Here is a 13,537-nt window from a genome sequence, read left to right on the forward strand (position 1 = left end):
CATCATTGAAAGCATCTTTAAATCCTTAAAACCTTTGGTAAGAAGCTTTAGTGGGCAGCGCTGACCTTGCTGGACAAGCTGGACTAACCGAGGCTCTCTGGTGTGATCAATTCAGTTAATGGTCCTGTCAAGTGACACCTGTGCAGTGTCCTCTTCTGTCTGAAGTGCTAATGAACTCAGAGTGTGTGTGTGTGTGTGAGTATGTGTGCAAGAACCCAGCTCTCACTCCAGCTTGCTTTAATAACCTTCAAGATACATTACAGTGGAATTACTCCCGCTACCACAGCAAATACTTATAAATATTAAAATATTCCACTCGTCGTTGAAGCTAGCGCCCAGAACTAGCTCCGTATCCGAGCGACCTTCATCAGCCGACCCTGCAGACCTCATACAGAGCTCTAACAATAAGGGCCATCCTCTTGAGGGTCGTGTCGGGGACGCGTGATAAATATTTCTCCACTAACAGACTCCTGTTGTCGTCTTTTGGCCTTTGTGTGACGGGAGCGATTCATCAGAGCTTGCAAGGGAGTGAGTTCAGGCCCTCAGCAGGGTTATTACAGGCCTCCTATGGAGCTGTGGTTAAGAGTCACCGGATTGTCCGATGCTGAGGAAGCACTTTACACAACAACAGCACCGTGGATCTACAAACATTGCACATTAACTTAGAAAACTAGGGACCTGCTGTGAGTTTAACAGCTATAGATGTTTATAATTGGTAAAACTATCCCAAATGACCATTACAGACCTGACAACCCCAAAGAGAAGAAAGCAGTCCTTTCACCAATCATGTAAATTTAAGGTAAATACAGGGCACTTGATGGAGGAAAGATCTGCTGCTTGTCTGTTTTAGTTAAAGTGCTATACATTTGTCTGTTAGCAAAGTCAAACATACATTAAGAGATTTTATTTCACACTAATGAACGTATTTTTCAAGATGAGTGAGAAAGAGGGCGGGGCTTCCAGGGGGTGAGGTAACATCTGAGATTTCATAACACCTATGTGACGGTCAATCATTTCAGATTCATACATCAGTTGGCTCATCTGTCGTTTTTAACTGGGGGAAAAAGAAGACTTTGGCGTATTTTTGAGCTACATCTTGTACCAGCTTTAAAATACAGAGTTTCTATGCAAAACACGAAAAAGATTGGCAGGTTTGCCATTAGCATGATGATCTATGCTATAATATAATGCTATACCAGTACTACATACAGTATCTACTCTAGATGATGAAAAGATGAGAGGAACTAAAAACATAAATGTAATCAAGTTATCATTTATTTCACAAAATAAGACATTCTGTTAAGTGTATAGCGCCACCATCTCTACATAGGACTCTTAATTGTTTGTATTCATTTCCCCCGTCCCCTTCAACCCTCCAGTAAACTCTCCTCAGGTTGCAGAATCAGTCACCATAGAAAATATATCACATCTCTCTGTTTGCGTTTTATTCTTTTGAACTGTACAAGTACAAAAAAAAAAGAAAGAAAAGAAATGGCAAATTTCCAAGAACAAACCGGCTGTCAGGCAAGTCATGCTTGCTGGAGCACTCAAAAGCAAAAGAAAAAACAACCAAAGTGACAACCGAAAGATAAATGAGTTTGATATAAAAATGTATTCTGGAAAGAGCGATACTGATCTCTGAAAATATTGTTCCTGTACCAAAGTGACAATGAATGCATTTAGACGGTAAATGTTTCCCAAGTACAAAGCCAAGCGCTCAAGAGAAAAATAAATATACTTTTTTTTTATTAATAAACTGAAATAAAACTTTGATCATCAAATAATATTAAAGTTATCAGTTCCATTATTCTTAAGAATCAAGCACAGGTTCATGGTTCTTTCTTCAGATCCGAGAGCATTCATGCCTGAGCATTCCTGTGCTTCCCACCTCCACGGTCTCCGGAGGTAACTCCATCCATTTAAAGCTCCCTTTTTGGCTTGGGGCCTCTTTTGTGGATGGTCCTTGTCCTTGTCTTGACCTTGTCCTCATTCTCTCCACCTGTGCGACCATCAAGGGTAACCGAGTGCCGAGGCTGAGCCCAGTCTCTGGCCGTAGAGAGCGTAGGGTGAGTAGTACGGTGCCGTAGCAGGGAGAGAGTGCATAGGTAAGGAAGGCGCTCCAGGCAAATGCGGTTTGCTGTAGGGATGGTAGCGAGCCAGGCCGAGTCCAGGTGAACCTCTAAGCGAGAAAGAGCTCGGAAGAGCCCCGGGGCTGTTGGGAGGGGGCAGGTGTAGGTGGCAAGAAGCAGCTGAAGAAGAGGCAGAGGAAGGATAGGCAGATAGGAGCTTTCCATCCACACCAGGAAGAGAGGTATGAGTGCGCAAGTGCGCCAAGAGTTCCTCAGAAGTGGCGAAGCGCTTGTCGCAGGGCCCACTGACAGAAACCCAGTTGCAGGCGTGAGGAAGGGAATCACTAGGAAGCATGAAGCCATAGGTGTAGAGCGGGTGGGATAGGGAGCCGGAAGCACCGGATGTGGACAGAGAGCCTGGATGGAGCGCATGGAGGTGTGGGGAAGGGTACATCAATGGGAATCCTGACTTGAGAGTCGCGGACGGGTCATGGACACAAGTGTTGCAGTTGCTCCCCCCTAAGTGGGGCGCATTGGGGTAAGTGAGGCAGTACGGGTCCCGGCACAAACCTTGCATAAAGGATGGAGGAGACGTGCCGGTTAAAGGACTGGAGCTTGGGTGCTTTGCCATCCCAGCGGCTCCCACTAAACCAGACTTGGCAGGGTCCAACCCAGAGACAAATTGGGACGGATAACCAGCATAGGCACCAACGATGGAGCCATGGTATCCCAGGGTGGAAGCAGGCAAGGGGAACACGGAGTGTCCTGGTTTGAATGGTGAAATTGGGGCAACATGGCTGGAATTAGCTAAGGATGTCTGCGGTGGTTGGGAATCGTTCTTGCTTTCTGGTCGAGGGCTACTAGAGGCACTGCCACTGCTGGAGTTGACACTCGCACGTGCCTGGCTAGAGTTGGCTATCTGGGCATTGTCAAGTCTGCTGTTATCTAAGTCTTTTTTCCCGGCACGATCACTGCCACTGCTACTCTCCGTGCTGGAGTCAGAACTTCCGGTTTTGGAGTCTACGCTGAGGGGTTTCTGTGTGGACGGAGACTGTGTCTGGCGGTGTACATGTGCCTGGCCCGGGGCATGCTGGGACGGCGAGCAGGTCCTCGGAGACGAGGTGTGAGGAGGGAATGACGGACACGTTGTGGTAGCCGAATTTCCACCAGAAGTCCTGAACCCGGATTTGTCGGCTGACCCGCTCAACATGACTCCATCCTTCCGGCATTCCGAGCTGTTTTTGGAATAAGGCTTGAAGCTGGACTTGTCCTCCAGGCCTTGTTGTTGCTGCTGCTCTGCTGATTTAAGACCCGAACCGGTCGACCGGCCATCTTTGTCTCCCAAGTTGCCCGAAGAGATCGAGCTTAGCTTGGACGACGAAGGAGGATCCGGCTTGCCAATCTGGGAGCAGGTCTGAGCCAGAAGAGCTAGTGGACTCTTCTTAGCATCCAGCTGAAAGGAAGAAATCAAGATATATATATATGGTCAGGTTTAATTCATTAAAAAAAAAAAAACATTGATTTTAACAAGCAGGTCTTGGAAAAGATCTTCTGGAACTCAAGGCACATCCAGGATGCTTTTAAGTGTTTACTTTTAAGAGGAAGGAGGGAGCTAGTGTTTCATTCATACAGCCTTCTTTAATGAGGTACTGCTAATTCATTTATACAACCCTCGTTAAAAATTATTTGACGAGCAGCTCAAAATGTCTGATGACTATTTATGTGGTTTATGGAACTGCTCTGGAACTTACGGTATGTCCAGGCTGTGCTGTTTTTCACAGTTATATATATATATATATATGTATAAAAATTCTTTAAACACGAATAGGTCAAGCGTTTTAACACAGATGGCACAGTCTTCTGGTTTCTAGTTTGAGATCCGATGCATTTTACAGCTGCCTTTTTATAACCCGGTCTGTTTTTAAACAATAATCACAGTGTTAGAATTGTGAAATATTTACTCCCGTGGTTTTACCCAGCGCCCCAACCCTGACACACCACCTGTTCCCAAGAAAAACGACTGCCTATCACTTCAACGGGTTTATATCCTAATATTAATCTTATGCAAATATAACATGACGTTTTGCTTTATGACCATGTTTATTAGATAAAAGAGAGAGAGAGCGTAACGTTGGACAAACTCTATATGAACTAGATAAATATTAACACTAACTGTCAGAGGTGGAGAACAAAGCTGATGTGTGATTGCTCGAAATAATGCTACTGTGTTTGTAAAATGCGCTGGATTCAAAACGTAGGAGGAAAATAATGGAAAAACACGCTCGAAGAACTGTTTCGTGCTGCTGCAGTTTGTTTGGTTTGTAGAAATGGACTTTTTAAAATCTTTTTTTTAATTCTTAACATAATGTCTTAATGTCATAATTTGTCTTACATATTTTTGTTATATTGTACTTGTGTACTATATATAAAACCTCTTACAGGAAAAGAAATGTACATTTTTGTTGTTTTTTTTTTTTGTTCCCAACCTTTCTCGTGTATTTTTTTAATAAGTTAAAAAAAAAATTTAAAAAGTGCAAAAAATGTTTAAAAAAAAAATTTCTACACATGAATCCCGGAAATCACGTGCTTCTTTGGTAAGAGAGTATTTATTATTATTATTTATTTATTATTATTATTTATTTATATATTTATTTATTATTTAATCAGTAAATCAAATTATGTATTTATGTATTATGTATTATGTAATTATGACTTCTGTCATAAATCTCCAGTGCTTTGCCAAAAAACAGAGTAAATAATAGCAAAGTATTTTTAGTTTTAATTATAATTTTTAATAATAAAAGTAAATTATGGCACCAGGTACGAGTGCATTCCTTACTATTATTATTATTATTATTATTATTATTATTTCATGTAATTACGCAATAAAGTAATTTGATTTTCACTAATACAGAGTGAAATAGTAAAATAAATTATGACACCAGGTACAAGTAAATACATTTTAAACTGCATTATTATTATTATTATTATGATTATTATTATTATTATTATTATTATTATTATTATTATTATACCTCGATGGGGAGCGGCGCGGAGCTGAGCGGCTGCAGGTAGTCCGCGTGGAGCATGTGAGCCGCGCGCGCGCTCAGCATTTGGAGAATCCGGACGGGAAGCCGCTTCGCGTGACGCACCGGATCCGCGAGGGGCAGCGAGGCGAGCGCGAGCCGTGGAGCGCGAGCCTGTGCTCGTGAGTCGCCGCTGGGACCGGCGGCGGGGTTGCGGTCGGGGTGCGAGGTGCCGGCGGGGCGGCTGCTCTCCGCGGTGGGGGGACTCGGTGTCGGTGTCGGTGTCTGCGCGACTCCAGACGGCGAGGGCGCGTCGCTCATGTGGCGCGAGCGCGTCGTCCGCTTCTCACTTGCAGCGCGCGAGTATCCGCATGGCCAACACTGGCGTCCAAAGATCGGTGGAAAATATCCAAACTTGGTAGGGAGGGATAGAAAAAAAAAAAAAAAAAAAAAACACAGCAAAACGCGTCTCTATGGAAACGATACACTCCCGCGCGCGAGTGGTATCAACTCCAAAAAAAAAAAAAAAAAAGAAAAGCACACACCTGTGTATTACCTATTTAAATACAAAAACACACACCTGCGTACTGCATAATAATCAATCAGCACCAAAAAGACAAAACAGTGCGGATCCTTTAAACGGAGGAGAAAAACGACATCGAAGAAAATCCCGGTGAGAGCGTCCGGTCCCGTGCTCGTGCTCGTGCTCGCGCCCGTCGGTCCGTCCGTCCGTCCGTCCGCGCTCGCGCCGTCCTCACCACTGTCTCTGTGCGTGCCGCGCTCGCGCTGCTCTCACCGAGCTCTGATCTGGAGCGGCGCTTCAAAGCGACCAGCCGCCGGCCAATCACAGACAGAGTGGGAGGAGCCTGTGGTGAAGGGGGCGGGACAACATCGCCCACGCTCCTCCCACTCTCCCGGATTCACTGTAAGCTGGAGGAGGTGTGTGTGTGGGTGGATTAGCATGACCCAAATACTCCACAGAAATGGAGCTAAATGTACAAAAGGAGTAGTGAAGTGTGAAAACAAATATGACCAATCTGTCAGGAATGTCAACATTTTCCTCAGAAGTGTTGTTAAATTTTTTTTTTTTAAATATATAAGGCTCTGTATTACCAAAAATTTTCACTTCCTCCACACGAAGACATGTCAACACTGACTCACACCTCAAACTCTCAAAAAAAAAACAAACAACAAAAAAAATTCTTCCAGCTCAAGTCTGTTTAATTTACAAAGGAACTATTCACACGTGTAAATATTATGTTATCATTTCAACTGTAAATGAATCTGTTGGCTAATTAGAGGTGTTTAATGATCCAAATTACAAATCATTAAATCATTAAAACAAACACAAGGAGAACATATTTATCTCTACAGACTTATTAATTCTTGAGATCAGATCAATCCGTCAGTTAGAGGAGACACTCTTCTTCATTTAAAGAGCTTTATTTAAAAAAAAATAGAAATAGCTTGCTTTACTTCAAAAATTAGTAATAACATGCTTTCGTTTCAAAAATTAGAAAGATCAGATCGATCAGTTAGAGGAGACGCTCTTCTTCCTTTAAAATATGCCTTTAAAAAAATCACTTCTTCATTTAAAAGACACACATTTTGTTTTCAAAAATTAAAAAGAACTTTCTTGTTCACTTAATATGTTTTTTTTTTCAAAAATTAGAAATAAGCTTTTTTTTTTTTTTAAAGAGAAAGATCCCAGTCAGTTAGAGGCGACTCTCTTTAGAAGTAACAGATTTTTTTGTTTTTCTTTTTCAAAAAATTAGAAAGATAAGTTCAGTCAGAGGAGACACTCGTCATTTAAAACACTTTTTTTATTTAAAAGAACACACTTTTTTTCAAAAAAATATCAGAACACTCAGTGAATTAAAATGTTTTCCCCTCAAAAACAGAAATAATAAGTATTTTTTGTCAAAAAATTGAAATACCACACTTTTTTTCAAAAATGAGAAACGCTATATTTTTCCCCCCAAAATTTTAAATAACTCACATAAAAAGTTAGAATGAACAAATCAGTTAGTCATTTAGAGGAGTTTCTCTTCTTCATTTAAAACATGTTTTTATTTTCAAAAATTCTACATAAATATTTTCTAAAATTAGAAATAGCATACTTTTTTAAATAAAACCTGAGAAAGCTCAGATCCGCCACAATCACAGTCACAGAGGAGTCACTCTTCTTCATTTAAAACATGCTTTTTTTTTTCTTCTACACATAATTTCTTGCTCCATTGCAGTTAAAGTCGGCGCCCTGGTGGTTAAAGCTGCCCAATCTCCTGTTTTTCTAACACTGCTGTTCATTTTTGCATTTCTAATGACACCAAATGATATATTTGACACACAACAACTGCTTGTGTCAAACTGGTGTCGGTTTCCAAAGCTGGAATGTTAATAACTTTATTCCATTACCGCAGGCTGCTTTGCCAACAGAGTAATTTAGCTAACTTAATTATGCAATGAATTGGCTTCATTACTTAAAACCGAGGCCTGGCAGAGCGACTGTTAGAGCAGGCAGGCTGTAATAGTTTAGCGTCTGAATGCCTTTGAAGCTTGAGAGTAATTTATGGCCTATAATTGTTCGGGAGTTTGAACCGCCTGCATTATTTCATCCTTTGTGTGCTCTGGATACACAAAGGCGAGGCTTGTTTACGGGACACTCTTTGACTTTTTTTTCCATTTTTTTTTTTTTTTTTTTGCCAGACTGGAAGAACAATCAAGGCTAAGAATAGTTCCTAACGAACGAACGAACGAACAAACTGACTGCTCGTACCACGCCCTGATACTTATAGGAGCCTGTCCAAATGATCAACCTTATAAAGAACCGAATACCCATAATGCATTGTGCTATTGTAAAACGACACTGAAATTCCATAGGTGATGTGCAACCACACTGATTGATGATGGTAAGGTGTTTTAAACCTTAAGGTGTTTATACCAAGACGCTATTGAATTCTGATTGGTTCAGCTATCTTTCCATAGTATCGTTTCCATAGTGACAATTTGTACGTATGATGGATGCGCCACATAGTCCAAAACTACTAATAAACAGATTTTTAAAACCTGTGTTGTTAAATTTTTAACAATGGTGACATTTTCTCTAAAGAGAAGTTTATATAACATTTATGGAAGGAGTCTCCAGTGTCAGCGCTTTGTAACAGTCGGAGGTAAAGCTGTATCTAAGTTTTCCGACAGGATTTTACGCTTTGTGGTTTCTCGGTAACATGACGAGCTGTATAAGACAGAAACCTGGGCGTAGGGACACACGGAAGGGAGTTTACGCTGAGCTTATACGGATAATTTTGCAAAATAAATACCTTCAACACTGAGAACAACACTGTCGTTTATTTTAATGTGTTATTTAAATATGAACAGTATGTACATGCGTGTTTGCTAATCCTCACCCACCATATGCACATGTAAATTAGCGGCCATAAACACACACGCACACACACACACACACACACACACACACACACACACACACACATACAAACAAACCACACCATATGTATATGTATTCTAACAGCTGCTTGAGGGACTGAATTGAAAAATTCAATAAAATAACTTTAAAAGTATAAGGTTTAACGGAGCTAGCCATTTAGACTCTAGCTAGCTAGCTAGCTATAACTTTACAGCTAGCAAGCTAAAAAAAAAAAACAAAACAGTATGTCCATAGACACAAAGCTAGCTAGGATAATGTCTTTAGATGAGAGAACACAAGATTAATGTTTAATTATATCCCTTTGAAAAGTAAACAACAAATCATAAAGTTTTAACATTTTATCATAACGTTTTCTAAGCAACTGCTAAGCTAGCTAGCTAGCTACATACACACCACCCATAACTCCTTTTCCTTTCCTAGCCAGATAACGCAAACGCACCTAAAATGGTCAGAATGTATATCCAAAAATGTATTTATTAAAATTAATAGTGAAAGCTTTTTGAAAAATAAGATGTTAAATCCTAAAATCTTAAATGTTAAATCATTAATGTTAAAGAGAATAGTAATATTAAATCATATCTCACATATACGGTAGAATTTATGGGAAAAGGTGATATGAAAATTGTTGTTTTTTTGGTCTCTTGTTGTAGTAATGTTAACTTTTAATAATATGTCTAGCTAACCTGGGCTAGCAAAATCAAGATTAATCTTTTTTTTTTTTTTTTTTTTTTTAATATTCTTGAATGATGTTATTTGTGACAAATGATTTGTTATGGTTTTCCTCCAAAGTTAATAATCTAACTAGCTTTGTTTTGAGATAAATATTCTTTTGGAGCAGTAACATTAGCTAGCTAACTTTGACTAATATAGCTAGCTATCAAAATGGAATTAGTAGGAGAATTTTTTATAATCATGTGAATGTAGCACACTTAGAATTGGGCATTTGTCACAAACGATTTGCTGCACTTCGCGCAATGTTAGCCGTTTTATATCGTTCATAAGTTTTTCACAAGTCATTGTTCAGAGTCTGATCGCAATTTAATCTCTTTTATACGATTTGAAATTGTGCATAATGTTTCTCAATCTACCAAACAGAAGTGACAGATCATCAGTTTTTCTGTACACTGTAAACCCTAATGTTGTCTTTACTTAAACAATCAACCAATCATGACTAAACATTACTTCAAATGTTGCGTTTTGTTTCCATAAATCAAAAATCTAAGTTCGTTTAACTTATTTACGTACAAAATACATAAACTTAAGATTTCAAGTGTTATGACTTAAAAAAAAAAAATCATGATTCATTAAAAATACCTCACTCTGGTTTTTCTTTGACGTGATTGGCCGTGCGAGGAGTTCTGCCTAGCAACAAGAGAACTAGCGCTCTGATTGGTAGATAATTGCAAAGAAATGGTAATTATCATGTAGAGGATGTTTTGTACATAATGTTACGTTTTGCTAAAAGGCATTAATTTCTGCTATTTATGGAGACTTTTGGGACACGCTGTATTTAAGTACGCTTGAAATGAACACGAAGTTAAGAGAAGATAATTATCTCAGTGGTGGACTAGCGGCTAGCATGCAGTGCTCTCTCCGCTGCGGGTTCGAATCATGGTTAGTAAACGATAAAATACGCTACATGAACACTAAGTTAAGTGAACTATAATATACAGGTTTTGGGAGAATCCATGACTCGATTAAATTGTGGGAACGAGTTTACTCAGTCAGCTTGTTAGAGTTTTCAGCGTAGCTTTACCTCCATCACTGCGACATCAATCACAGTGTTAGAGTAGATTTCTGTTTTGTTTTTCTGGTTTGTTTTCATTATCTGAAGCGATAAACTGAAACCTGTCGCCATCTGTGCGCTTTTTTCTTCACAGCCTGGATTTGCCTCCTGACGTGGCTTTGCATACGTTTTGCATTTCAGACCTGCAGCCGTGAAAAGCGTGTGTAGAGGAGTGCGCTGATTTGCATACGGAGAACAAAACAGGATATTGACCAAAATGTGAGCAAAAGCAAATGTTTAAAAAAAAAAAACTTAGGCACGCAAATTATGCGAGAAACCAGGGACCATGTGTAGCCACAATGCCAGCGTGGAAAAAGAAACAAAAACAAATTAGGATGTAAATGAAAGGAAAAAAAAGTTAATTTTAGTTTCGCACTCTGACACATTTCTTGAAGAGATCTAGAGCATTAAAAAAATTAATGATATATATTATAGAGTAGCTGCATATACTTTAAACTTTGTACTTTTACACAAACTTGATCATACGACATCATCACTAGCATAAACACTTTACTGTTTAATGCTATAATGCTGTAGAAATAGTAGCTAAGTTCGCTAGCGTCCTAAATGCAGCACTATGCTAACATTAGCTAGCATATTACTTAATCTTTCCAGCAGTAGGTCTTTGATGGTGGTAGATATCCATGATTGCTAGCTAGCTAGCTAGATCAATATCATTGTTAATGTGTAATTTAAAAACTACCTGGTAACTACTATAGGCTAACTTTTATAATGTGGTAACTTTGCTAGCAAGTTGTACTAGAATATAATATAATGTAGCATAAATGATGGAAAAGTACACAAACCTTATATTATGACATCACCTCTAGCCTTTCTTTGCACTTTTTCTGGCTCGGCGTACTGCTTAGCACAAATACTAGTTTTATACACACAATATAACAGCAACATGAGCTAAGCTAGCTATTTACCAAAAGCACTGTGGCACTGTGCTAACTTTAACCAGCTTACTACTTAGCTTAGCTAGTGCTGTATTTGCTACAAAGCTAGCTAGTTGGAGGCTAGTTATTATTTTGAGCAAGAAAAACAGTGAATAAGATTTATAGCAAGCTAGCTAACCTTAATTAAGCTACTTAAAATTAGCCAAGTATGTTAGGTAAGCTAGTGTTTGGTGATGAATTATCAACAATTTCTTTCAGGGATCAATAAAGTACTATCTATCTATCTATCTATCAACAGAAAACAATTGTGAAGACCTGACAGGCATCATCTCAAAAATTTCATAAAACGCATTTACTTTTTCATAATAAAATACTGTATATATAAGCTAAGTTTTGCTAACAAAGTTATTTTATTTAGCATCTACAAAATATAAACAGTTTTATGTCAGAAAGGAGGAGAAATTACACCTGGTATGAAAATAGACACGAATTTTTAACCTGTAATTATTATTTTCAGTCAGTTACAAAAGTTCTTATATCTGCCATGTTCTCACAAAACACCATCTTTGATTTATGGCGTAATTGTTGGCGCTATTGAGATCACATGATCACGCCTGTGGCCCAGCCTGCCGCTCCTCAGGAATCCGAGCGATTGCAGCAGAACAGCAGAACCTTATTTGAAGAACCTGGTGTGGAAAAAAGTCTCCGACCCCGGATCTTTAGAGCTGGTCTGCGGTAAAACCAAAGCACACCTGCGGAGACGGATGAAAGCCGATGCTTGCCTGGCTCGGCGTAATAAAAATGACAATAAGACAGAAAGCTTGAACTGTTGACCCGGGGAGAGGCGGAGCCCGCAGGCTAGCATGTTTTTTTTTCTGCTTTGTGTAGCATAACAGTGTGACATTTTTGTGCTGTATTCGAGACTGTATGCTTAGAGTTATGCTAGTCAAGGGTTTGGACTTGTCAACATCCTGTCATTTTAAAAGCAACAAAAAAGCACACAGACAAACACACAGACATGGACACACCCTGAAACACTCCCTCTGACAAGCTGACAGATGATCAAAGGCAGGTGAAGTGTCACAGGTATTATTACAGCATCTTTTTCTGGATAATTAATGAGCCCCAGCGTGAGGAATCGGCGACGGTAATCTGTTACAGGGCTTAAACTGTCACGCTGTGGTTGATCGAGGTGTGAAGATCTCATAAATAATAAACTGTGCAATTTGTTACTGCCTTCACGCTGTATGAATTTCGACCTTGTTTTGTCGTTGCATATAAAAATCGGAAAATACAGTACATCGTAAAATAATTCTTAGGCTACGTTTACACGACAACGATGTAGTCAAAAACGGAAAAGTTTTTCTCTTGCATTTTCGAAAAGTTTCACGTATACACGACAACGTTTTCAAAATGATTCGCGTTTACACGTATCCGCACACGCTGTATTACGTTGGCCAGTAGTTGTTCACGCTTAATGCCTTTACAATAGACACGTACACGCATGACGTCACCGTTTTCAAAGATTCCCGTATCGGGTGTTTACATGGAGACGATAACGGCGGCGTTTTCAAAAACTTGCACTTTGAAACCCGTTTTCAAAAATATGCGTTTTCAGTCCCCAAAACATCATTGTCGTGTAAACGAACAGGCAAAACGCGTAAAAAGTTTCCCGTTTTTGGCTGAAAACGTTGTCGTGTAAACGGCCCCTCAGTGCCACCGCAACTGAACATGGACAACGACAAAAGTTTAGTCGTAGTGCTGCTGCGACATTCATTTAAATCCACCAATCGGAGGACGGCAAACTCACAGGACAGCTACGAATACAGTAGCGATGATTGCGAAATGGACAGAAAGGATTCTCCTTATTACCCTTGAAAAGCAATTGTTTATGTGACACGGTTTTCTGTGTGGTGCTGTTTGATGACGTAAACTACGCAGAACGTAATAATTTTCTTTCATCGGAGGTCTAGTTTCATCGTGTATCACACAGTCTGTTAGAGAATCCCAGTACAGTGTGACGAGTAGTGATCTTAAAAGATGGTGGAAATCACACCGTCTAAAACCCAGCCTGAGTCAGTTTTGTGAAAGAGAAAAGAGCGGATTACGGAAAGTCCGCTTCAGTCAACACTCGCGCTGTTTGGCTTGTCGTTATTAACGCCAAGCATCACTCTTCACGCAGAGCGGCTCTTCAGCTGCAGTGTGTAAATGCATAAAGCCTCAGCGGAAAGTGATCTGATCTGTCGTCTCACGCTACGCAAACACACACTTCGCATCACCACTGCCGGGATCTACTTGTCAGCGGACGT

General features: G+C 39.8%; 1 protein-coding gene across 1 annotated transcript; it reads right to left on the reverse strand.

Annotated features, from left to right (window-relative positions):
- Positions 1–1,253: 1,253 nt before the first annotated feature.
- znf703 (zinc finger protein 703) lies at positions 1,254–5,890 on the reverse strand. Its single transcript, XM_034299334.2, has 2 exons — positions 5,105–5,890; positions 1,254–3,522 (listed from the first exon to the last, which is right to left on the reverse strand). Exons 1-2 carry the CDS (start codon positions 5,414–5,416, stop codon positions 2,011–2,013), a joined length of 1,824 nt encoding a protein of 607 aa, XP_034155225.2. The 5' UTR covers positions 5,417–5,890; the 3' UTR covers positions 1,254–2,010.
- Positions 5,891–13,537: the final 7,647 nt, after the last annotated feature.

The sequence above is a fragment of the Pangasianodon hypophthalmus genome, chromosome 24 (genome assembly GCF_027358585.1).
Source record: "Pangasianodon hypophthalmus isolate fPanHyp1 chromosome 24, fPanHyp1.pri, whole genome shotgun sequence".
Classification (NCBI taxonomy): Eukaryota; Metazoa; Chordata; class Actinopteri; order Siluriformes; family Pangasiidae; genus Pangasianodon; species Pangasianodon hypophthalmus.

Excerpts from the sequence above, each read along its gene's own strand:
- znf703 (XM_034299334.2), bottom strand. The coding sequence starts at position 5,416 with ATGAGCGACGCGCCCTCGCCGTCTGGAGTCGCGCAGACACCGACACCG. Across the intron at positions 3,523-5,104 it reads CCGCGCCGCTCCCCATCGAG|CTGGATGCTAAGAAGAGTCC; the intron begins GTATAATAATAA and ends TCTTCCTTTCAG.